Source organism: Balaenoptera acutorostrata, chromosome 3 (assembly GCF_949987535.1).
Source record: "Balaenoptera acutorostrata chromosome 3, mBalAcu1.1, whole genome shotgun sequence".
NCBI classification, from domain to species: Eukaryota; Metazoa; Chordata; class Mammalia; order Artiodactyla; family Balaenopteridae; genus Balaenoptera; species Balaenoptera acutorostrata.
This window is the reverse complement of record NC_080066.1, coordinates 144,439,919-144,464,103: the sequence shown is the minus strand read 5'-3', so window position 1 is coordinate 144,464,103 and position 24,185 is coordinate 144,439,919. Positions and strand designations below refer to the sequence as shown.

The window sequence follows — 24,185 nt, the reverse complement described above, 5'->3', positions numbered from 1 at the left end:
TAATATATTAATACTGCCCATTAGTTATAGGATGAATGTATCATATTTATATGAGATGCTAACAAGAGGGGAAACTGACTCAGGGGTATATGGGAACTCAGTGAAAGTTTATTTTTTTAAATGCATTATTGTCATTGTTGTTGTTTTCCCACATCTGTGTTTCTGCAGGGGGCAGAGAAAGCTTCCCACTAAGCTGGGCTGGCGATGAGCACTCTGCCCGCCCGCCTGGTCTCCTTGGATGTGCCCGGGAAGTAGGAGGGAGGATCGTCAGCCGCCTGGCCCCGTCCTCTGAACCTGCTGCACCAGCTGGTAAAAAGCAGAGGCAAGGAGGCTATTGCGAGGAAGTGAAAGAGGATGTCCAGGAACCAGTCAGACATGCCGGGCTGGAGTGGAGAAGGCTGGCTGTGGTCAGCTCCCGGGAAGACTGACTCACCGGGGCCTTGCTTGTGACTCACGCAGCGTCACACTCTGCACTGGGGTGGCACGCATTTGGTGCAGGGGGCGTTGCTCTATGCCAGGGACCTGACAGACAGTGGGCAGCGGGTTAGAAGGGTGAGGTGAGCCTGCCGCTGCTGTTCTCTGTCACCGTCCTTGTCCTGGTGAAGATGGGGGCAGGCATTCAGGGCCTCGGTCGTCCACCCCTGGAGCTAACTCATGCAGGTTTAGCTACTGCTCCCCACCCCCGAGACCACCCATTTCAGAGACCTGGGGTGGTGGAAGCACATGGGCTTTGGAGGCAGCAGGTCTGGGTTCAGGTTCAGACTCCACTACTTGATAGCTAGGAAACCTTGGGTGAGTCACTTAAGCTCTCTGACCTGCTTCTCCAGTTGTAAAATGCAGACACACACCTGCCTCACCCGCCTCATGCGGTTGAGTCAAGGATCAAATGAGGAGAGACGGTGACCAGGAGGCTGTCTCAGGGGTTGTTTGGATGGAGGTGAGAAGAGCGATCAGCGTTCTCCAGGCAGCAGGTAAGGAGTTCATGGCTCTGGGGCTAATCCGCAACAGAGTTTTGTATGTATCAGGATGCTTTGGGTGGCAAGAAATAGTAAATCCAACTCACAGTGGCTTACACAGCTGAAAAATGCAGAGGCAGATCCAGGCTGCAGGCGTCGTGTGACAGGGTTCTGGCCGTGTTTCTCGGTAAGTGTCTCAGGGAGTCTGTGTGGACTGGCCTCTAAGGCTGGCTTCCTTCTAGGTAGGAAAATGGTTGTCGGAGTCCCAGGCCACACATTCCACCATCCCTAATAGGAGAGAACTGCTTTTCCCCTGTCATCAAATGTCCAGGGCTTCTCTCCCTTTGGTCTATTTTAGGCCACATCCTTGGCTCTGAATCAGTCACTGAGGCTAGGACAAACCATGCTGATTGGCTTGGGCCTGGGTTATTATTAAACCTGAACAAATTACTCAAGCAGAGGGATGGATTCAAATGATTGGCTTAGGCCAATCAGGGCCCAGCCTGGAGGTAGGAGGGGGGACACACCCACACAAGTCTTTTGGCTGCCACAGCTGGGGAGGGGAGGAATGGATGCCACAGTGTCCACTACAGGTTTCTAGAATCCACCATTGGAGAGAACGTGGTGATTTTGCCTCTCTAGCAGCCATCTCCCCCTTTTGGCCACAACCCTAATTTGCACTGGGGCTTCATTCCTTCCCCATTCTTGGACTATGTGCTTCTGATGGAGCCCCATTTCCCACTCATGGGAGAAGCATTTGATCAATCAGTGCACTGTAATCTCCTGGCCACAGGACTGCATCTCAGAAAGGCACTTGGCTTGATCAAAGTCAGTGAAATGCAATGATACTCACTGGGAAGAAACTGCCAGCTGCTCTTGTCTGCTGAACTTGACCCTAAGAGGATGTAAGGTCTGGAGCTATTGCTACTGCAATTTTAGAACCACATGCAGAGAGCCTGAGACTGGAGCCGATATAGAAAGATGGAAGGAAAGCCACTGAAGCCACTCAGAAAGCCAAGCTAATTCCTGGACGATTCAGTTTATGAATCAACACATCTCCTCTTTGCTTTAAGCCTGTTTGGGTCAGGTTTTCTGTCAGTTGCAACAATTCCTTAAATCATACAATTCTCCTTCCTGTTCAAGGGCAATGAATGCCCTGAGCAGTGCATGTGGGTGGCTAAAATGTTTGGGCCGAACTTTACCAAGTACATTTTGTCATTTAACACTAATATTATGTACATGGAAAGCATCCCAGCCATGAAAAGATGTAGAAGAATGCTAAATGAATATGGATGGGATTTAGGCTAGATCAGGGGTAGGCAAACTACAGCCCATGGACCAAATCTGGCCTACCATGTTTTCATAAAGTTTTATTGGAACACAGCCATGCTTTGTCTGCAGCTGTAAAGCAGAGTTGAGTAGTTGCTTGCAAAGCCTAAAATATTTTAGCCTAAAGCCTAAAATATTTAGTAATTTGGCCCTTTACAGAGAAAGTTTGCTGCCCCCTGGTGTAAATCGTGGAAGAATAAAATATTAGCAAAATACTTCCCCAAAATGAATACCTGAATCCCCAAATGAAAGCAACACTGAACAGCCGTCCATCATAGACCTCTGTATCCTTGTATTAATATCAAGCCCTATTATCAGCGTTAGGAGAGCAGACTTTCATTGTACCAAACTTATCCCAGACGGTGAACGAGACATCCTATGTCTTTGTTAAGATTTGGTCTCTGCAGTGCCTGTATCTTAGTAGCCCTGGCCACAGAGGGTCTAGGAAGCCTGCAGGCCTAAGAACAGTCATTTCCCACCCCAGCCATTACCCTTTCCTCTGACTCGGGATGCTGAAGCTGCTGGCTATTTCCTGCACGTAGTCTAGTGACCCTCTTCCATAGGGAGGTGGGATCAATGTAAACATGGTGGGAAGAAGAGACAAGTTCTTCAGCTTTCATAACGGAATGTCAGCATTGTTATCTGTACATCTCTGACTTCTGATGCCAATGGATTCCACTTCTACCAACAATATAGTGCACTCAAGAAGCTCCATGTTTAGTTCCCGGCTATCAAGCTCCTGCCAGAAGCACAGCATAATTAATACCGGTGAAATAGCCAAGGTCATGTAAGCAACCACCCTGCCAGGGGTTTCTAAACTCCATCTCTCTGCTAAGTTAAATCACCAGGAGGCTACATACCAAGATCTAAGGCTAGTCCTCCATGGTAGGACATCGTGGAACTGTTATTTAATATTATGGCCTCTGCTTTTGTGTGAGGTCTTCCTGAGAAGTGGCTTCATCAAGGACACTCCTGCATTGTCACAACACAGTGGCCAGAATCTAACTAGTGGCTTCTAACTCAGAAACGATACCACGAACAGAGGGCAGTTTAGGAATATTGTTGACTGGTATTGTTCTCTCAGGCAAGTTCACGCTGGCTTATCCACGAGGTCCCGCTTCTGCTCACCGTAGGGTCTGGAAGGCTTCCCAACTTACACAGCATTCAAGGTGGGTCTGAGATAGTTCCAAGGGGGACGTTGGGGCCCATCTGGATATAGAGATCTGTAGTCGGCTTATATTCCTTTATTGATAGGGGAAATATTTATTTGGGGCAACCTACCTTGAATCCTGTGTAAGTGCCTCCAACTTAAGGATCCACATGATAAATATGAGAATCTACCTGCAGGACCCACTTTGAATGCTCTTTAAGTTGGGAAACCCTCCAGACCCAAATGGGAGCAGAGAGAAGTCTCATGGATATGCCAGTGTAAACTCCCCTACCCTTTGGGGCCCACCTCAAATCCTCCCTCCTTGGTATAAAGCCAGTTCAGACTGAAGCAATCCCTTCTGTCTCAACCACACCAATTATCACTGCAATTAATCTCGTAATAACTTGAGGCTAGTGGTGGTAGAGGGTCTAGCCTTTTGTTGTAGTGATGGGAAGGGTGCATTTCAATATGTTGCTTTGTAGCCTGAACTTTTGCTATCCCAGCAAAAAACAGCATGGGGGCAGGAATTACATTCCAGGACGTGGCTCTGGCTTATGCTCTACCTCCAAGGGTACCCTCTCCTTTCCTGTCAAGGAGGGGCAGGCCACAGAGCACCCGCCTTCTCGGCTTCCCCCTGGGAGAGGGTCTCTGCCCAGACGAGGAACGCCAGGTGACACAGGATTCCGCCCTGCCCCTGGCCAGGATGTCACCCACCCCACCTGCTGCTGAGTGCCTGCGTGAGAGCTCGGGAGCGCAGACCCCGCTCATAGCCAGCTGGAGGAGACAGACTCCCAGACCGTGAAACTGGGTGGAGTGCTGGGACAAACTGAAGTGCTCCGGGGGGCTTTTCCCCTCCTTGTCCTCGACTGGAGAAGGGATGTGAGGGAGGAAGGCAAGTCAGACCTCTTTGTAACTACTGACTCGCCCGGCCTGCAGTCGCACACGGGAGGAGACTGGCGACCCACGAGCAAGCTGCAGAACTCCGAACGTTGGGCACTCGGAAGGAATTTTCTTGGTACCAGTCACAAATGAGAGACATCATAGAAAAGGTTATTCTTTTACTATTTCAAGGAGGTAATACATAGCCCAATACACCAAAGCACTAGGGAATTAGAGGCAGCAGATGGCCAGAGTTTTTGAGAAGAGCCTTATGCTGCATCTCCAGGCCCCCATCTGCCCACAGCCCATGGCTGCTTAGAGAAAGGCCAGACCAGCGACAGGGAGCTCGCTCTAACCGCAGCAGTGGACAAGTGAGCCAACTCCTCAACACCCCACTGACTGAGAAAGGGTTCTTCTGTGAGGGCAGCAGAGGCCCTGCCAGGCTGAACACGCCAGGCAGCGCTCAGCCCTGCCCCGGCCAGGTTTACGTGGCTACTGCCTCAGCAGCACCCAGCTTATCTAGCGCTTGGTTTTATTTCTCTGAGCCTGGAGTGGGCAGGATGTGAATAAATCCTGAGTCAAAAATTAAGGTGAAAGTCTTTCTTAGTAGTGTTAATACTTGGGGCAAGAGAAGACAACACCGTCTTTGAGGAGGGTGGGCTGGGAGTTGGTGGAAGACAGATGGAAACAGACTGGCCACGGGCTGAAGGTGCTGCCTTACGGTCCTCAGAGGGCCTTTTCAGGGCACTTGGGGTGGGGTGGGCTGAGTGGGGGGGCTCTGGGGCTGCTTCCTCTGGCACAGAGTTGAACTAGAGGTTCATTTTCCACTCATAATTGGCTTCCCGGGTCTAAGTCACCACAAGTGGGGCTGAAGCAAATCCTGCCCATGCACCTGCCCAAGCCGGCCTTGGAGATGTGTGGTCAGTGCCCAGTGTGGACAGGGAGGGACTCACACCTCCCGAGACCTTTCTCCTCCCACCCCAGCTCCTTCCCCTTGCAAGTAACCAGGCTGGGAGGTGAGCGCCTCGGGCACCTCTGAGTGAAGTGCCACCACGTTTTTTTCCTGGAGAATTCATTTTGGTGGGACCCAAAGCCCCTGCCTAGGCATGGAGCAGACTTATTTCCACCCACGGAGGCCACCTTCCTGGTGACTTAACGGTGGCACAAGGAGGAATCGCAGCAGCAACTCCAGATGCCGTAACACTCACAAACATCATTCACTGCGATGCGACGGTCGCACTGGACAGCTGCACTGTTCCCCAGCCAACCCTGGCCAGGCCAGAGCGGGTTCAGATGCCGCGTGGCTGAAGACTTTTGGTTGGACAGGAGTGGAAAGAATTTTTTAAAAACCACACCACTGTGTTCTCTAAACACAGAGCCATCAGTTTTGTTTTGTTTAACAAGAAAGGACAGAGGACCAAGCTTCACAGCGGCCAAGGCTTGTGCAGCACAGAATGCAGTATGTATCGAAACGTATAAACCTTGGTCTGAGTGGGGAGGTGGGTGAACACAGAGCTGCGGCACACCGTGTCCTCTAGGCAGTGGCAGGCTCTGCTGTTGCCTCATCCTCATGCTCCTTGAAGCCTGGAACTGGCTTCTGCAGAAAGTGCATGGTGGCCTGGATCACCTTATCTGGTCCAATATTGTACACAGGGTGAGTGGGCTGCTGCAAAGAGAAGAACAGATGCCAGTTAATCACCCCAGTGGTCCTTGGAAATGTGCACAGCCTCTGCCCATTAAATGCACTTGTAAAAATGTAACACAAGGAATCATCAGAGATGCGCTAGGATCTCATAAGGCCCTAATGTTCAACAACAGGGTATTGGTAAAAACATGTTACAGTATGTGGGACACAAAGGGATATTATAGAGCCATTAAAAAACATGCTTTCAAATATTTGATGATATTGGCAAATACTTATATTAAGTGAGGAAATCAGTATGCGTGATATTATCCCAAACTTACTTTTTAAAGTGTTGATAGATGTGATTTATATAAATAGGCAAAAAATGGACATATGCCAAAATAGGAACCATGACATGACTGTTTTAAATTTTCTTATTTATACTTTTATATATATTCCAATTATTAAAACAATGAACATGCATCTATATTTATAATCAAGAAAATGGACCACAACCCTGTTACACTTCAGTAAAGGTGTCAGGCCATATATAAATTATTTTATATTATCCCACTGCACCACAGAAACCCAAAATAAACTTTGGTCTGAGACAGGGCACAATCCTAGGCCAGTATTCAGGACTCTTCCACCCTGGGACAATGAAGAAGGGGACATAATTGCAAGAGATTTTAAAAATTTTAAGAAAATACTATGAGCAACTTCATGCGAAAACGTATAAAAATTCAGATAAACTGAATAGTTTTATAGAACAATACGAATTTTCAAAATTGCTCAAGAAGAAATTCTTTAAAACCTATATGAATAAGTTAAATCAGTAACAATTGTTTTTTCTGCTACCACCATTCCCCCCAAAAAATACCAGGCCTACATGGTTTCTCAAGCAAGTGTTAACTTACAAGATAATCTCTAACTTATACAAACTTTTCCAAAGAAAAAGCAGAGTAGGAAGACACCCGTCTAATTTTATGAGGCTATATTATCCTGAAACACAAACTGGAAAAGAATACAATAAAACAAAATTTTAGATCAGTCTTTCTCATGAACACACATGCAAAAAATCCTAAATAAAAATACTAGCCAAAAATACCAACAGAGTGAATCCAGCAGGTGTTAGAACAGCACATACACCCCCCACACTCTATATCACCAAGCAGGGCTTATCCCGTAACGTCAAGGTCACATCAGAATATGCATTAACAAAACACAACATCAGATTAAAGGAGAAAAGCCAGATGAGAAAAAAGCATTCAATAAAATTTAACACTAGATTATGACTGAAATAAAACAAAAAAACAACCCAGTAGACCAGGAACAGAGGGGAACATCCTGAACCTGATATGAAATGTTTACCAAAACCTCACAGTAAGCATCCTCCTCAATGATGGAATTACAGAAACCTTCCCATTACAATCAGAACACTTTCTATTACCACCTCCAGTCAACACTCCATGGGGGTTTTAGCCAACATTACAAGGCAAGAAAAGAAATAAAATTCTTAAGAATCAGGAAGGAAAAAGCAAAACTCCTTACTTGAAGATGACATTATGTTCTAAATAAGAAATCCAAGAGATTCTATAGACAAACTATTACAACTATCAAGAGAATTCAGAGGGAATTCCCTGGCGGTCCAGTGGTTAGGACTCCACACTTCCACTGCAGGGGGCCGGGTTCAATCCCTGGTCAGGGAACTAAGATCCCGCAAGCTACGTGGAGCAGCCAAAAAGAAAAGAATTCAGCAAGGCTGCTGGGTGCAAAGTTAAACTATAATTATCAATAGCATTTCTATACATTAGTAACAACCAATTACAAAATAAAATGGAGAAAAATATTCCAGTTACAATAGACACAAAAACTATAAATTTCTTAGACAGAAGTCTAACAAAAGATGTGCTAGTCCTTTATGGAGAAAATGATAAAAGACCATTAAAAGAAATGTAAAAAATCTGAAGAATTGTGCTTATAAATAAATGGGAAGCCTTAATGTTAAAGTCAGTTCCCTCCCATTAATCTTACATTCAATGTAATTCTAATAAAAATTCCACTAGTTTTTTTTTTGTGTGTGTAACTTGATAAGCTGATCCTAAAATGCACAGGAAATCCTAAAATGCAGAAGGCAAAGAATATCCAAAGCAGTTTTGAAGAAAAAGAATGAGGTGGGTAGGTGAGACTTGCTTACCTGCATTTAAGATTTGCTTAAGACAGCGAAGATAACAAACAGACCAACAGAATAGTGTGTCCAGAAACAGTCACCTCATATACAGAAACTTGAGTATGTGACACACATGTCATACACATCAATAGGAAAGGTTGTAAACTTCAATAAATGGTGCTGGTCAATTGGTTAACCAAAATGGGAAAAAGATAAAATTATATCCCACCCTCACTATAGACGGAAATCAATTCCAAGAGAATTAAAAAATTAGATGGGATAAGCAAAACTTTAAATTGTTTAGAAGAAAATATATTTATGACCTCAGGGTAGGAAAAGATTTCTTAAGTAATGCCCCCCCCCAAAAAAAACCCTCAAAAACCGAAAAGGCAAATAAAATTATTCACTTTAGAGTTAAAATCTTCTATTCAACAAAAACATTAAAAACAAAGTGAAAAGACACGTCACAAACTGGAAGAGATTCACCACACACACACCACTGACAAAGGATTAGTATCAAGAACACACAAAGAACTCCTACAAATACATAAGAAAAGAGCAAACAAAATTACAAATCAATACGAAAATGAGCAAAGGATAGGAGCTGGCTGGCAATTCACAGAAGACATAACACAAATGGCCAACAAACGTTTGAAAAGATGCTCAGCTTCACCAGTAATCAGGGAAATGCAAAACAAAACTGAGACACCATTTCACATCTGTCAAGTTGGCAGAAAGGAAAAGTCTGACTATGGAGCAACTCATCTTGGTGCCGTGTGAGCGTTAAATAACCCAAGCACACAGGGGCGAGATTCAGGGCCATCTGGTGAGGATGAAGGTGTATCTCTCTCAGAAACTGTAACTCAAGAATGTTCACTGCAACACCTTGTGTAATAGCACAATCTGAAACCATCTCAGTGTTAACCAACAGGAGACTAGAAAATTAAACTGGGGTACGCTTAGGCAAGGGAATACCATACAGGAGTTAAGATGAACAAACTAGAGCAACACATATGAAGACGACTAAGCCTCAAAAGGGTAATGGTCGGTGAGAAAAGGGATGCAGAATAAATGGTGGGGTAGATACTGTTATAAAACATTCGAAAACATACAAAACAACTCTATATAGTTCGTGGATACATACCTATGTAGTAATAGCACAGAAACATTTGCAGGCATGATAAATGTCAAATTTAGGATGGGGTTACGCTAAGGAGGGAGGGAAAAGAACGGAAGAGCGTTGCATAGGAGGCAAATACTTGAAACAGCTGAAGGGTTGTTACTTGGATTTTCTCAGTTACTAGTGAGGCTGAGCATCTTTTCATCCACCTACTGGCCATTTGTGTTTCTTCTGTTGGAATATTTCATGACAATCTGCACAGGCCCCATCATCTGACAGCCGTAGACAGTCTTAGCCGGAGTTGAGTCTCAGGATCATGGCTAGGCTCACAAGCATCTCCTGCGGCCAGGCTGGCCTGGGGCTGGATGCAGGGGTGAACAGCTCGCCCGCACGGGGCTGACAGTTTTTGAGGGAAGCAGATAAAACCCAGTTAAACACACGCATGACAAATCGTGCTGGTGCTATGAAGGGCACAAACCAGGCTCTGGCAGAGTGTTTCAGGGCATCTCATTTACAGAAGGTGGTCTGAGAGGGCTTCTCCGGAGGGATGGCCGCAAGCTGACAGCTCCAGAAGACGGTCAGCCACATGGGGAGGGCTTCTGGCTGCAGATGCAGAAACTCGCTACCTCTGAGCCAGCTTCCTGGGAGATGGGAACTAATGACAAGTGGTCTGGGTCCTAGGCTGTGGGACAAAGGCACAAAGCCTCTGTCACAGGTTGGACCCTCTCCTGGAACCTCGAGTTTGCCAGCCAGATGCTCATGAATGGAGAACGAGCTGCAGACAGAGGGTGGGGACGGTGAGTTCACTAGCCTGTCCGTGTCCTCGTGCAGCCGGTCCTGGAGGCCAAGAGCGGGTGCTCTGCTCTCCTGCCAGCCCCATCCTGGGGGCCCTGTGGAGAAGCAGTGGTAAGCCCCCCATCCCACCTTACCAGGGCGTTTTCGGGCACACCCAGGACCACATCGTGCAACATGGCTCCACTGCCGAAGTGCTGGGCTATGGACAGGCCGCTCAGGCAGTAGCAGGTGTGGTAGAAGTCCCGGGACCTGGAAGGACGGGGCGACTCTGAGCAGGCGTCCTCTGCTCCCCATCCGGCCCCAGCACAGCCCCTGACAACAAGGCCACCGCACAGACGCAGAGGCCCGGGGAGCACTCACGCGTCCCATCCCACCCTCCACGCACCTCGAAGCCTGGCTTCCCCCAGCAGCGTTTTTCAGAGCCCCATCCTTCCGCCCTGCTTCATAGCAGGAACTGTAACCTTAGTCAGTCCTGTCAGCTGTCTTCTGGAAAGGGCTCTCCAGGGTAGCGCTGGCTAAATTAATATAGTTAAAAAAAAAAAATCCCACATCAAAATTTCTAGGAATGGGCCAAATTCTTCCTGATAAATTGCTGGGGACTGGCCTTCAGCTGGACCAGGATGCAGAGGCAGCAGGGTGTGTGTGTGCTGGGGGAGTGGGGAGTGAGCAGCAAAGGGAACAGGATTTGACTGGTTTCCCTTTTTGTTGGCACCTAAAGGTATTGAATGTACTCGGTAATAGTTGCCTTGATTGTAATCTCTGTTTATGACACTCAGGAGTTTTAAAATCCTGTATCCTCTTCTATTTAAATCAATTTGGTTAAATAAGAGGAGGGGCTTCCCTGGTGGCGCAGTGGTTAAGAATCTGCCTGTCAATGCAGGGGACACGGGTTTGAGCCCTGGTCCAGGAAGATCCCACATGCTGCGGAGCAACTAAGCCTGTGCGCCACAACTACTGAGCCTGTGCTCTAGAGCCCATGAGCCACAACTACTGAGCCTGTGCTCTAGAGCCCGTGAGCCACAACTACTGAGCCTGCGTGCCACAAGTACTGAGCCTGTGCTCTAGAGCCCGTGAGCCACAACTACTGAGCCTGTGCTCTAGAGCCCACGAGCCACAACTACTGAGCCTGTGTGCCACAACTACTGAGCCTGTGCTCTAGAGCCCGTGAGCCACAACTACTGAGCCCGTGAGCCACAACTACTGAGCCTGTACTCCAGAGCCCGTGAGCCACAACTACTGAAGCCCACGCACCTAGAGCCCGTGCTCCACAACAAGAGAAGCCACCACAATGAGAAGCCCGCGCACCACAACGAAGAGTAGCCCCCGCTCACAGCAACTAGAGAAAGCCCGCGCGCAGCAACAAAGACCCAACGCAGCCAAAGATAAATAAATAAAATAAATAAATTTATAAAAAAATAAATAAATAAATAAGAGGAAAGAAAAGCTACCCACACAGCAATCTGTTTACCTAACTGGAGAGGGGGTGCAAGTAAGCTGGGGAAAGGAGAGCACTGGAGGGGCCAGGATGGATGGATGGCACTGGATGGGGGTGCTCCCAGCTGGGCTGCTTCCTCCCATGCCACACGTGCACTAAGCAGCAGCACGGAAAGGCCCACCCCGTCTGGCTCTGAGTAGGCCTGAGGTGCTCACCCCTCTCGCCCCGCCCCGTCCCTCCCTCCCCAGAGGCAAGGCACTCACTTGCCAGGTTTATCCAGAAGCCCCCCGGTGGGGCACTGGCAGCACATAAGAATGTACTCCTGCAGGGCCTGCTGATGAAACATCCAGCGGCTCATGCTGAGGGCAGGGTCACCTGCAGAAGACAAAGGATCAGTGTGGGCTGGAGCCTAGGAGAAGTCCAGCAAAGGATCAATGACTTCTTTGTATTTTAGGATCCATTAGGAACTGTCAGGGTTTCCCTCTATTCTCCTTGGACTAATCTTGAAAACTACATTCTTGGGACACTTGATTTCTTCACCCAAGTCCCGAGACACGTCCCTTCTCCTGAACCTTGAAGAGTCAAAGAGCAGCAGGTCAGAGCGGCACTTGGCTTTACTTGAAGTGTCCCCTTACCCTGGATGACCACCCTAAACCATGCCCCTTGCAGGCATGGACAAACTGTTTAGCTCAGCTTACCAGACTGACCTCTGCTACTGCTCCTGACTTGGTTCACAATTCCTTTCCCTGGGCTTCTTAAGACATTTCCTCCAGTGCATCTCTGAAACTTGCTAACCAGACTCTAATTAGCCAAGAGAACTCTAATGGGGTAATAATGTCTGTTTCTTCTATTGATACTTGTCTTAGCCTGGATTTAGTCTATCTGTAAAGGGAATTCTCCAACTAGTTTTTTGGCTCAAAAAATTTCCCTAAGAAGCATTCTAATAACCACCCTCCTGCATCATATAATATGATAGCCCAAGCAGAAATTAGCAATTCTGGTGATAATATTAAAGTACTGCCAATCAGCAGTACTTTAATCAGCAGTCAGAGACTCCTGTGGACCACACGGTTATCAAGGGAGGAGGAGGGACAAATAATCAATAGATAGATGTGCACGGAAACATTTATGTGGGAATACACATATAGAATGTGCATTAAATCTCTGGTTAATTTTATACTTTGATACCTGGGCTACAAAGGTAGCAAACAATCTGTAAATGACAACCGAAAGCTAATTTTTCTTCCAGTCTTTTTGTGTTTCTATGCATTTTTCTATACAGGTATGATAATTTTGTATCTTACATTTTTCATTTAACTCTACAGGCATACATTTTTCTGTTCTGCTACATAATCTTCATAACCATCATTCTAAAGAGCCATATAGCATTTCACTAAGTGGATGCATAAGGTCATGGCATCAATATAGGCTCTGGATCCAAACTCTCATATATATGAGTAGAGAATCTTCTGTGGTAAAAATTCATCAAAGTTTATAGTAAATGTGGTACATAAAGAGAATATGTAGGCAAAATAGTTAATTTTGGAATATTTATATACATAGAATACTATAGAAAATAATCATTTTTAGATTTCTTAAATGAGAGATGGGAGGAGAGATGGGTGCAGTCGGAAAGTGATCGCCGTCTCCTGGGTTGAGCACTGGATGAGGTGCACGGTCAGCTGATGTTTGGGGGCCACGTGCAAAAACCACTCATCTTCAACACCCGAGTCCCGCCCTGCCCCTGAGATGCTCACACTAGAAGAGGCACGTGGGAACTGAGCCCAAGGAAGGAGGGGCACTTTCAGGTCCCCCCTCTCATGCTCAGCCTGGCACACAGGCTTACTGAAGGAAGCGCTCACACTATTTTAATTACTTTCCTCTTTGTTCTTTCTCCACCTGTGAGCTCAGGGGACTCTGTAGGAGATACATACATATATGATGGGACTTCACTCTATCTTGTTTCCAAGGTTGTTTCCAGTTCCTTGCAATCATAAAAAATGCTGCAATAAACATCTTTGTGAATCTTCTCTATGTCTAGGATTATTTTCTTCAAGTAGATTCACAGGAGTGGAATGATTCAGTTAAAGGGAATAAACATTTTTAAGGCTTTTAATAGATACTGATAAACTGCTTTAAGACTTTATATAGCTGCCAGCAAAATTTAAGATTTTCCTGTACTACCTCTAGCACTGGTTACTGTGGAAAAAAAAGTTCTCAGCAATTAAAATGTTAAAAAGAAACAGTACCTGATCATTTGTTTTGATGCGCATGCCTTTAGTTACTAATTAGGGTGAACTGTTCCCATAACTTTTGCTTATTGGTTCTATTTCCTTTTGAGTGTCTGTCCTTTGTCTTCTGAGATCCAAGAGTCAATTTTATTAATCTAGCTTTTTACTATATTTAGTCTTTATCTGTATCATATGGTATACCTATTTCTCCCTTTTGGCTCTACTTTTTTGGTTATATGGGGTTTTTTAATTGCATAAATATAGTTTACACATATGCTGTAATCACAGTGTTGATTTTTTCCTTTGTGATTTCTTCTTTTAAGAAGCACATTTAATGGGTACAGGGATTTGGGGGGGTGGTGATGAAAACTCTAAAACTGATTATAGTGATGGTTGCACAACTCTGAATACACTAAAAACTACTGAACTGTACACTTTAAATGGGTAAATTGTTCAGTATGTGAATTACATCTCAACAAAGCTGTTATTTTTAAAAGCATATTTACTAAACTTTAGGATAACTGCATTAAACATCTGCACAAAATATACCTTTACTTCATATCCTATAATAAAAGACTGTTACCTTAAGGTAAATGATAACCTATCGCTAAAATTGGAATCTGAAAAGAAAATGCTATGTTTATTATTAAAAAGATTACAGAGTGTTTCAGTTACCCCCTACATTATTGAAGTCTAAAGGCTCAAAGTTCATAAACTCGACAAGGAACTTCCTGAGATCTTGAATTTGCACATCAACACACATAATTACGGTGAGATGAAGGGAGATATGATTACAGGGTGGTAACTGTGCACTGGAGTCGGCCTTTTAAATCCCTTACATCTCTCCCTTAAAACACAGATCCCCATTATAATGTCATTCTGCATTTCAAAGGTTCCTTTTATCTGAGAAATCAAAAGTTTTTCAAACAGTAACTGACAGGTACAGCCACAGGTAGCTCAATTTCACAGGTGGACAAATAAAGCCTGGGGTACATCCCAAAGAACATGGCAGCAACTAGTAACTATCAATCCAAACAGAAACTCACAGGCCTGCTGCTACCCTACTGCTCCACAAAAACAAAGTGACTCACTAATTTAGTCAGCATTTGATATTTTAAAGATATTAATAGCAATTTGTTCTTGAACTCAAATACTGTCTTCTATACGTAAGGCAGTCACCATATGGGCTACGGAAGAGATAGGGATTGGCCTGGGTTCATGTGCTACCGTGTGCCGGTCCCATGTCATCTTTTTAGTTATCAGTATGATCATCATCATCACCTTTTAAAAATGTATTTGTTCACTTACTAAAATAAAAGTAGTAACACACATGGTAAAAAAAAAAAAAAGAAAAGAAAAAAAAGCAGCCTACAGTACAATAGGAAAAGTACATTTCCCTCCCTCCATCTCCTACCCCTCTCCCAAAGGTACCCATTGTTAAAGGGGAGTTGTGTATACTTCCAGAAAAGCTGGGTGGATGCCAGCCTGTGTGCACACAGATAGACTGTTCTCGGCCTGGCCTTTGACACTTTCCGTTGTGTCCTGGAGAGCTTTCCACGTGAGCCCATTGTAATGCAGCTACTGTATGAAGAGATCATAATTTATTTAACTGTTAGCCTTTTGATGGGCAGTTGGGTTGTTTGCTATTAAACTCCACTTCAACACACATCCTCTGCAATGTCTGTGCAAGTAAATTCCTGCCAGTGCCCTCACTGGGTTTAAATAATTTAAACTGGTATCTCCAAACTACCCTCCAAAAAATGACGCACCTATTTACACCCCCTCTAACAGTGAAAAGTGCCTGTTTTCCCACACTTTCCCCAACATAGGGTATCAAATTTTCTAATCTCTGCTAATCTGATAGTAAAAACAAATAGGGTCCCACTGTTTTTATTTACATTTCTTTAACTATCACCTTTTCGTCTGATTAATGGCCATCTACAGATGGCAGGGCTCTGATACCATGATAGCTGGCAATCAGGTATTATAAAGCAAGTCACTTACCCATGCTGTACTTTGTTTCCGCACCTGTAAAATGGGAATAATGATAGAACCTGTTTCTTTTTCTTTTTCTTTTTTTTGGCCATGCAGCTTGCGGTATGTCAGTTCCCCAACCAGGGATTGAACCTGGGCCACAGCAGTGAAACCCTGGAATCCTAACTACTAGGCCACCAGGGAACTCCCGGATAGTATTTGTTTCATAGGGCTGTTTGGAGGATCAAATGAGAAAATATATGTGCAATACTCAGTTCTGCCCCTGGCTTGCGGTGAGCACGTGGTAAGTCTTAGTAGTTGTAGCAACTGTAGTAGAAGTTATAATAATATCAGTTCTTCTTTTTCTGTCTGTTCTGAACCTGTCTGTTCAGATCCTCTGCCTGTTTTTCAATTGGGTTGTTCATGTTTCTTACTGCTTGGTATGACTTTCTCAAACGAAATTAAGCTCTTCATCATTTATCCAAATATTTTCCCCACCTTGCTACTAGTTTTGTTTATAGAATTTCTCTTTTGTAAAATAACTTTTGTTGTTTTCCTTTATGTAAGAAAGATATATTAATTGTAGAAAAATTAGAAAATAGAAGTAAAAAAGAAAGAAAACAAACATCACCTGTCATTTCACAACCCAGATACCTTCCATTTAATTTTTTGGAGTCAACTCTTCACTGAAAATGGAATTACATACATACTGCTTTGAAACCTAACTTTGATCACAGTATATTGTGAATATCGTTCTACGTCGCATTTCCTTTTGACTCCCAACGTCAGCATTTTGCCCGCCACTCAAAACACTCCTGTCTTCGGGACCCCTGCCTAGTCCAGGTCCACTGTTTGCTGAGACGTGAGTTTCGGGCCTAACATGGGCCTCCTTCCAGGCAGTGAAAAAAGCTGGAAGTACCAAGATTCACAGGCAACTAACTTTTCCCACAGGCAGAGCTTTGAATATGACTAGTCCTCCAGAACTTGCACTACGATAAACAAAATGTGAACCAGGGCCCCCTTGAAGACTTTGGCAGGTAGCCCTCCTGTTACGCCCTCACTAGATTTTCCTGGCAGCTGCAGAATGACTGCATCTTAATCCTGCCAGGGACAGGTTTGTGAAAGGCTGACGGTGTGACCCAGAGGCCTGACCTCACCAGTTCCAAATAAAGAGATCACTAAAACCCCAAGTTATTTCTGTTTTGAAATGCCAGACTCTCGGGGGACTTCTGACTTCCCTACTATAGTGTTCAGCCAGAGACCGTGCAGGTTCCAGAGTCAGGGGACGTATCTCAGCTGAGACATATCTCAGCACCCTGAAACTGAAAGCCCGGGGGCTCCAGGCCAAGGACTCTCAGGACAGACCAGGATGGGGAGGATGGGGCGATGGGGAGACAGGATAGAGGCTCTGCTGACTTCAATTCGGTACCCAAAGTGGCCACAACTTAAATGAAATTAAGAAACGAAAGGGGCTCAGAAAAAAACAGCCAAACAAGAAGAAAACGTGTGTGGGGCAGGGCGGGGGATGGGGGCAGTAGAAAAGAATTTCATATTCTACATTTGAGCAATGAATAACCCAACTACTAAGTCCAAAGAAAAGCTTCCCTCTGGGCCAAGGGATCTCATTCCAAGACCAGATCCGCGCCCAGCAGGGCCTCCAGACCTCCCCTCTCCCACTGGTTTCCTCAAGACACCCTGTTCTCACATAAAATAAATGAAAAAGATGATTCCAGAGGCAGCCAGTGGCCTGAGATGTCGAGAGGTAACAAGGGAAGGCTCCCAGAAGTTTGCTCTCTGTCTCACTGCTTGGATCTGCATTCCCATCTGAGGCTCCACAGAGGTGAACCCAGGTCTCTCCGCTCCAGTGGTGCGGGGCAGGGGGGGGGGGGGGACAAACGCGCATCCAGGATTCTTCAGTGAATCTAAAATACGACACTTCTAATGGCGGGAACCACGCAGCCAGCCAGGCACGGTGGGTCTTTGCTCCAGGGGTTCTGGCTCTCTGCCCGCTTACGCAACTGCCTTTCTGTCACTGCTGTGACCATGTGCGTAGTGTGGGTTTTCAGTTCTGACGTGACACATAGAGAGTTCTGCATCGGAAACTTCATATGGCTTCACACGGAGTCGAGGTGGCGGGCACCGCGGAGCCAGGCACCTGCCTCCCCGCTAGCCACAGCCAGAGTGAAGCAGCAGTGGCCCCCAAACCACTGGGACGGAATCCTAGCCTGAGGCGGGAAGGGCCTCGCCGGGCACCTCAAAATCCAGGACAGACAGCCTATTTCAACCCCTCTAACAAAGCGCCCTGGCCTCCTACCCGGCCAGCAGCTGACGGGAGTCACCCAGCCCTGCCTACAGCCCCTGGGCTCACCTTGGGCGTGCAGTGCACGGTGGAGCAGGGGCAGGAGTCCCGCCTGCCAGAAGGAGTAGCAGCCGTCCACCAGCTTGTTGCAGCGGCCCTGAAATCCACCTTCAAACCGCATCTGCCGGCTTGTCACCCATTGCTGAGCGTGAGACAGAGAAGGGAGAGGCAGCTGTAGGTTAAAAGAGACACGAAATCCAGCAAGCCCAGATCCCCAGAGGCCAATCTGGGAGGGAGGGGTCCCGTCCCTTGGCTTCCTGGCACCCGAGTTCTGGTGCTCTGGCCTCAGACTTCCTCACCCTCACTGCCACAGACTACACTACAGTGCAACATCTAGTCTAACCCTCATGAGGCAACCAGCATGAATCTCTGCTCAGGGCCTAACAGACAACTAACCACCTTTTCCCGGCTTCCAGGTGGGTTCTGGTGCTGAGAGAACAAGTGCGCCAAGTTGGCCTGAAAGGAAACCTGCAAGCCTCTCAATAAATAAGGTGTAACTAGGAAGTTTAAGGCCAGACCACCAGTGGCTCATTTCTATTCACTTTCCCTGCTTGGGGAAGTTTATTAAAAGCAGATAAATGGAATTTTGTGCTACAAGTCATCAGATGATCTCAAACTACTCTTGACTTTTACTTGGCACCTGAGGAAATTCATCCAAGATTTCTTTTTTTTTTTTTAAAGATGACATTTTAAAAAAAAATTTATTTATTATTTTTATTTTTGGCTGTGTTGGGTCTTCGTTTCTGTGTGAGGGCTTTCTCTAGTTGCAGCAAGCGGGGGCCATTCTTCATCGTGGTGCGCGGGCCTCTCACTATCGCGGCCTCTCTTGTTGCGGAGCACAGGCTCCAGACACGCGGGCTCAGTAGTTGTGGCTCACGGGCCTAGTTGCTCCACGGCATGTGGGATCTACCCAGACCAGGGCTCAAACCCGTGTCCCCTGCATTGGCAGGCAGATTCTCAACCACTACACCACCAGGGAAGCCCCATCCAAGATTTCTTAGCATGGCCCTTGTCTCTCCCAGGACTGGGGGCAGAAGCTGTTAGCCCTGGTGAACGAGGATGGCTCTGTGCGGTCTAGCCTCTCTGCTATCCCAGGGGAAACTGGCTGGCTGACAGAAGAAAAGAGTTTACTCTGAACCTGTAAAATGGCTCTTGGTGTCACTCTGTGGTCACACGTGATGCATTCCTCACTTATCTCCAAGTTTTCTAAACACACTCTACTATGAATATGGAGATAGTGAAGGGTTTGGCCTCGAGGAATGAGTAACCAACTGGCCGGGCAGATAATATCTCCACTTCCCTCCCAGCCCCCCAAGGCAGTTCCAGCCACCTGCCAGTGACTCACGGAGCTGCCTCACCAAACTGAAAGGTACAGAGTACGGTATTTCCCCTGTACCTACGTTCTTACTAGACTGAGTTCCTGAAAGGAGTCACTAAGGACTCTCTTCAGAAGGAGGAGTCCAGCCCTCCTTTAATTACTAATTGTAGACTTTAGATTATATCCCTGTTCAAAGTAACACCCACCCATAGAGAGTCACAATCCAAAATTCTTAAAAAGACACAGAAAAACTGCACTGCAGGTGCAGGCACTAATATATCCCCAGTCAGTCTTGAATGAACCAGCGCTTTAGGATTGATGCCATTTAATGCAAGCAGGCGAAGCATTACTCAAGGAAACAGGCACTACAGCAGGGAGTCCATGCTTCACTTTTACTTGCCCCACAGATTAAGTGTTTCTAACCTAGACTAATTAATTTTTTCCAGTGCCTAAGTCCATGGATTTATTCTGTTTCCCTTGGCTATATGAATTCATAAAATCCTTCAAATATGGGTCCTAGTTCTCCCAGAGCAAACAGAGGGGAGGGAGCAGTTTGGATAAGAAGGTCGCACCTATTATGTACCAGGCTGTTTCTACATGTTCTCTCCTTTGACCTTCAAAGAACTGTTACTTCTACCTTACAGAGGAAAAAAATTGAAGTTAAAACAGATTAGACCATTTTCCCAAGGTCATATGGCTGTGAAGTGGCGCAGACAGGGTTCAAATCCAGAACACTGTTATTGTAACTGAGGCATCTGCTTATTCCTTATTTCTGCCTGGGAGATGGAGATTTTATGTTTCACGCCTTGTTGGTGATCAGTTTTCAAAATGTTTGATAAAGTCTGTGCACAAAGTTGGCCATTTTGACATAAACCTTCAAGGCTGTAAGAACCTTCAAGAAGAGTATGCTATAGGAGGCTTCCTAAAAGGTGAGGACAAAATGTTGCTGGTCATATCTGTATAGAGTATAATAGAAACTGCCTTGGAAGCTCAAGATGGGTCTCACAATGGTTCCTATGATAGGAACCTGACATCTGAACTTGGGGAGAGGAGATGAATATCAGTTGCAGCTGGTTTGCTTTGAGGTCATGGTGAGGGAATAAATGCTTCCCCAAAGATAGCTCCTTCGTGGCTCTGTGTGTGTGTGTGTTTGTGTACTAGGCCTCCAATGATAATTTAGCTATAATCTAACAAGTCCCTGAAGCTGACTGCGCTCTGAGTTCATTCTGAATATTGGGCAGGAGCTTGGAGTTGGGATATAAATGCCTGGGCCACCTGCTCTGTGCATTACCCAGCTGTGCCTAGATCATGTAAAGGTAGTTACTAAATGTTCACATAGTGCAGCAGGTAAAAGCTTGGCTTCAAAGTGCCTCAAAGCTCTTCTCATAACTTCTTCTCCCAGGAGAATCTTTCTAAGGCACATGATAACCTCTAGTTTTAAGAGGCTGAAGCTATACTTCTCTTTGAAGTAGGAGGAAGGTACTCTGGCCCATACCAGATGTCTGAGGGATTCAAGAAGCCTCTGGAATTGGCCTAACACACTGTACAGAAAGTTCAGAGCAGGAAGATGGAAAAGCAGGAAGAAGGGAACTGAAACCGAGCACAGATGTTCACCCCTTGCACTTTCTTGGTACAGTGCTGAGCACTCCAGCAACTGCATCTGAAGCTTCGTTACAGGACTGTTAGTTCACAGCTCAAGGCAGGAACTGTTAGCCCTTCCCACAGCCAACCGTCCCTTAAGCCGGCATGCCTGAGCAGTCACATCTCGGGGGCCTGGGGCCTGAGAGGAAGACGGATCACCAAGTACTTACTAATAAGCTCTTCAAGTTTAAGAAGCGTTCCTTCTTGAGGATGACCAGTGCGGCCAGGCCACAGAAAGTATAGCCGCCGTGGGCTTCCATCCCAGGCACCCCGCCAATTCCACCTTCCCAATTTTGACACCTGGAAGGAGATTGAGAAAAGCAGATTGAGTGTCAACCAATAAGCACAAGTGCAGGACCACCCTGGATGGCAAAGGATGAGTTTGCTTAGTTTAATGCAACTATATTCAATAGCTGTAACTATATTCAGTATCTTGTAATAAACTATAATGGAAAAGAATATGAAAAAGAATATATATATAAAACTGAATCACTCTGTTGTACACCAGAAACTAACACAACATTATAAATCAACTATACTTCTATTAAAAAAACAAACAACACTGCAACTATGAATGGAAAGATGCTAATTAACTTTTAGAAATGCCTTTTCCTCAAAAAAAAAGGAAACTCAGACATAGTCTACTAATGTAACAAACATAGTACCTCAAATCATTACTTTTTGGAAGAAGTTATAAAATCATACGTATAGTGTGATAACCATCAGGTTAAAATAAAATTGAAAAATAATTGCTAATTCTGGTTATCTTTTAGTACAGGTCTATTGCTGATATTTTTCCTCTTTATTTTTCTGTATTTTCAAAAAGTTCCTATAGTAAAAATATATACCTTTATAACTATTCAAAGTAAACTTATTTTTTTAAATTACAATTTCCTACATTTTCAAATTACTTTATTATCATAATAATTATTATTTGGGATTAGACTATATATTAAGAGTGTATTTTCTAGTCATAAAAACATGAGTAATCTTTGGCTCAGCAATATAGGGTCATTTCTAGGAATTAATCCTATAAAGTAAGTAAGAAATGTGTTCAAAAATTAGATTGTAAGAATGTTTACTGTATTCCCATTTATAACAGTGAAATATTAGAAACAACTCAGAAGCTCAACAGTAAGGGACTTGTTATATAAATTATGGTATATTCGTATAACAGAATACTACACAGTCATTTAAAATAATGCTACAGAAGTATACTTAAAAATGTTCCAAATACATTACATGAAAAAGTTATAAAATGATAATATACTGCATGATTTTTCTGGAATTCTGGAAACATATACAGCAAATGAGTGGTTAGTGGTGGATTACAAGCAGTTAGATTTTCTTTTTGCTTGTTTATAATAAACATGTTTTATCTGTGAAATAAGAGATTTTCTTTTCAGTATGTTTTCATATAACATAGAACTTTACTTCCAATGATCTACAGGTATGTACATAGAGTCACACTCCCTACAGGTGTGTCTGCCTCACAAATCCTGACAGGTGCAAGGTGGATGAGCACCTAATCCAACTTCTGGGTGGAAGAGAAAGGAACCTGTAATACCTCCTGTCTTCCAGGTACCTCTCGTTAAAGGAGAGGCCTTCAGAACTCAGAGGACCTTTTCAGAGAGGCCCAAGGCCCAGGGAGATCACAGCACAGAGTGCAGAGTCAAGAACTGGCTACCATCCCCTGAACAGATTCTTCAGCATCTTCTATCCCCTAACCCCACCACCACCCAAAGACACACAATCCAAGTTTTCTTTCCAGTGCACTTGGCTTCACGGAGCATAGGAACAGCTCAAGTTTGAGAGGTCTGATGAGTGAAGAACATGCAAGGGACCTCTGAATTTATTTTTCTTAACTTATCTTTAAAAATGTTTTTTGAGTTAAAAAAATAAAAATAAAACAGTATAAAAGAATAAACAATAAAAAGTTACGACTCCTGCTGAGCCTGGCCTCCTAGTTCCTCTCACCAGCTGAGTTTCTATGTCTCAGTCTCTCTTTCTCTCCACACATACACACATGCACACACACACAATATACATTTATTTACATATTCCACTTTCCATCCCTTTGTTTTTACATGCATGAGAGCAATTTAGAAAAATTCTTTGGGAGTATCTTCTAGTTAAATGTAACTGATTGAACACAAGAGTCCAGTAAAATGAAAGTAAAGGAATTTTAAAAAAGGATAAATCCACAAGGGTAAAGAGAATAGGAGAGGATATGAATACAGACAGGAGATAACAAAATTGTGAAAGCTGGAAAAGGAGAGAGATAAGACGTAACTGACTTAACAGAACCGAGAAACCTAAACCAGCCCTGGGAGGAAAAGAGGGAAGAAGAAATAGAAAGCAAGGTGATATGTTCCGATGACAAGCCGGGGGACACAAGGTACCCCTAAAGTGGGATGAGTTTGAACCAAGTTGACTGGTGGTAAATTTATAAGAGAATCAGCTATACCTCCAGGTACCCAGCAGGAGATGGGAGGTTTCAGGGGCTGAATGAAGAGGGACTGAATTCCAGGATTTCCAGCACAGCTGGGAGCAGGCGGAGGCACTGTACTGAGCGGGGATTAAGTGAGTCTAAGATCTGAGCACAGGCACCCTCAGCCCCTTTCCCTATGAGTGTTTCACAAAGCTGGCTGCTAACTTCATACCCCAACCAGGAATCTGGAAGATTCTTCTCTAGGGAAACGGATAAGCCCAAGGGAAACACCCTACAGATATTGGTATATGAGAATTCCCCCATGAATGGCTGCATCCCAGCCCACCCTGGCACACACAGTTTTTTTAGCACCTGACACTTAAATATGAACACCAGACATTTGAGCAAAATCTCTTCCATGAAAGAGACTTTTATGTAAAACATGAAACAAAAATAAGACAAATAAACAAAAATAAATCGGAGGAAATAATGTAGGGAGCAGAAGTAAACTTTAAGTTATATCTTTAGATAAAATATTATATACAAAATAAAAACACTGCAAGGACAAATATCCCTGAAACAAGAACAGGAGAGAATATAAAAAGGAAGTATTCTTTATAAATGGAGATTAAAAGTTAAAACAGAACTGCAGAAATAAAAACTCAACAGAGGAATTAGAAGATAAAAGGTAAGGGAATCTCTTAGAAAGCACAATAAGAAAGATTAAGAGATGAAAGATAGGCAAAAAATTTTTGAAAAATTAGAAGACCAAT

The 24,185-nt window shown here is 44.7% G+C and overlaps 1 protein-coding gene and 1 long non-coding RNA gene across 5 annotated transcripts in view; both read right to left on the bottom strand.

Moving 5' to 3' along the window:
* Positions 1 to 88: 88 nt before the first annotated feature.
* LOC130707771 (uncharacterized) lies at positions 89 to 1,154 on the bottom strand. Its single transcript, XR_009007802.1, has 3 exons — positions 1,074 to 1,154; positions 434 to 994; positions 89 to 306 (listed from the first exon to the last, which is right to left on the bottom strand). It is a non-coding gene; the product is annotated as an uncharacterized LOC130707771 (long non-coding RNA).
* A 3,324-nt stretch (positions 1,155 to 4,478) lies between these two features.
* The window catches only part of FNTB (farnesyltransferase, CAAX box, beta), a 73,356-nt gene continuing 53,649 nt past the window's right edge, over positions 4,479 to 24,185 (bottom strand). Inside the window, exons 8-14 of one of the 4 annotated variants that reach the window (XM_007184299.2) lie at positions 21,152 to 21,281; positions 18,032 to 18,164; positions 15,694 to 15,717; positions 15,148 to 15,270; positions 11,722 to 11,833; positions 10,158 to 10,272; positions 4,479 to 5,980 (exon numbers count right to left, since the gene is read on the bottom strand). In XM_007184299.2, the coding sequence (XP_007184361.1) occupies positions 5,849 to 5,980; positions 10,158 to 10,272; positions 11,722 to 11,833; positions 15,148 to 15,270; positions 15,694 to 15,717; positions 18,032 to 18,164; positions 21,152 to 21,281 (769 nt within the window). In that variant the 3' untranslated portion in view covers positions 4,479 to 5,848. The remainder of the gene's footprint in view (positions 5,981 to 10,157; positions 10,273 to 11,721; positions 11,834 to 15,147; positions 15,271 to 15,693; positions 15,718 to 18,031; positions 18,165 to 21,151; positions 21,282 to 24,185) is intronic. The other 3 variants (XM_057544787.1, XM_007184300.2, XM_007184301.2) reach the window with 3 other exon arrangements.